We start from the raw sequence: 1,728 nt of genomic DNA on the forward strand, positions 1-1,728 counted from the left end.
AAAATACTTTTTAATTTGATCTTTCAATTACAATAATATATAATGTTAAACTTATATATAAAATACTGACAATCTTAATATTTGAATTACAAAATATAAAATATTTTCAACCTTTCGGTTTGAAATACAAAATACAAAATACAAAATATTTTTAAGTTTTTATTTGAAATGGAAAATACTTTTTAATTTAATCCTTCAATTACAATAATATATAATGTTAAACTTCTCCCTCCAACAGTCCCCTCTTCATTTTTAAAGAGAGAAAGAAAAGTTGCTTTACTCTTTTACACTCTTTAACAGTCCCATTGTCGTGTATCAACCGCACGAGAAATCTATTTACTAATGTGAGATTAAGAAATTTGACTCTGATGACTTGATTTTGCTTGAAACTTGACGAAAATAATTAGTGTCGCTAATTGTCATATAAGAAAAATTTAAGTTACTATTGATTGTTGTCAAAAATTTTAATCTATCATTTCTTTAGTATTTCAAATACAAAATAGATTGAAATTGTATTTGAAATACAAAATACAATGAATAACTTTTTTCAAATACAAAATACAAAATATTCTTATGTGCTCCGCTGAAATACAAAATACAAATTGTATTTCAAATACAAGTATTTGAAATATGCCCAGGCCTGATTATAGGGTACTATTTGGCACACAATCCCAAAAAATCCAGGACTCAAAAAAACGGGCGAAAAAAATCACCTTTTTTGGGGGGGTCATTCTTTATGTTAAACTTGATTATATTACCTCTACATTTAAATATGTAGCAACCTTTATAATGTACACTAATCCAGAGTGTAGTGCCAATGATCGAATTCACTATTACTCCGCATAAATATGTGTAACTTAAAAGCGTGCACTCACTTGTGCATAAGGCGCCAAGTAGTACAGCGCGGTGATGTGCAGTTTGAACTTTCCGGATTTTGTGAATTTGCCGAAACAAGTGCCTAAACTTAACAGAAGATCGGACGCCACTGAATTCGCTAAGGACAAAATCTGCTCCGACACATAATACACCCTGTCCTTCCTCTCTCGAAAGCAGTATATACCATCTGGTCGATCAATCAACTGCTTGACGTTGTTGCCGATGCTGCAATAATCACAAATTTATGATTTACGAATATCTTGGAGTATCCAAGGCTCATTTATATAATGTGCATTTAACTTGAAAATTACGGAGTAAGTGTAATTTAAATTGGACTGCAGTTACTTACTATTTCGATAGTTTCTTGAATACGAGCTTTGTCCTTTCCTCTGACAATTGCTTCATCGTTAGAACATATAGGGGAGCACGTGCAGTCAATTATTTAAATATCGTCAAATTCCGTTTTCTTTAAAATTTTCTATCCTTCATTGATATCGTCACAACGCGAACACGTGTAGCGACAAACGTATAAGCACAACACTCACGTCCTCCCCTCCCACGTCTGATTCCCACTCCGCATTCCGCGAACGCGGTATCTAGGGAATTTCGAAAAAACTGTCGTTTCGGTTGCCTATCTTTTTAGGAAAAAGATAAGCCTATCCTAGTTGGGAAAGTTTTTTCTTTAAACTAAATTAATTCAGTTAAAGTTAATGACTTATAAAATTAATTTAGCTAAGTTGAAAGTTGCATGAAAAAACTAATAACTTAATTAAATGTTGCATTAAAATTAAATTAAGTTAAATTAAAAGTTAATTTTAAATAATATCATTTATATTTTATATAAATTTAGTA

At 30.9% G+C, this 1,728-nt stretch overlaps 1 protein-coding gene across 1 annotated transcript; it reads right to left on the reverse strand.

Moving 5' to 3' along the window:
• Nucleotides 1-842: 842 nt before the first annotated feature.
• LOC105456485 (60S ribosome subunit biogenesis protein NIP7 homolog) lies at nt 843-1,428 on the reverse strand. The gene is made up of 2 exons (XM_011700557.1): nt 1,226-1,428; nt 843-1,101 (listed from the first exon to the last, which is right to left on the reverse strand). Exons 1-2 carry the CDS (start codon nt 1,279-1,281, stop codon nt 858-860), a joined length of 300 nt encoding a protein of 99 aa, XP_011698859.1. The 5' UTR covers nt 1,282-1,428; the 3' UTR covers nt 843-857.
• Nucleotides 1,429-1,728: the final 300 nt, after the last annotated feature.

This window comes from Wasmannia auropunctata, unplaced genomic scaffold (genome assembly GCF_000956235.1).
Source record: "Wasmannia auropunctata unplaced genomic scaffold, wasmannia.A_1.0 LD335652.1, whole genome shotgun sequence".
NCBI classification, from domain to species: Eukaryota; Metazoa; Arthropoda; class Insecta; order Hymenoptera; family Formicidae; genus Wasmannia; species Wasmannia auropunctata.

Bases quoted from the DNA above. Each gene is read 5' to 3' on its own strand.
- LOC105456485 (XM_011700557.1), bottom strand. From the start codon at position 1,281: ATGAAGCAATTGTCAGAGGAAAGGACAAAGCTCGTATTCAAGAAACTA. The intron at 1,102-1,225 runs GTAAGTAACTGC...TGATTATTGCAG, and splicing joins TTCAAGAAACTATCGAAATA to CATCGGCAACAACGTCAAGC.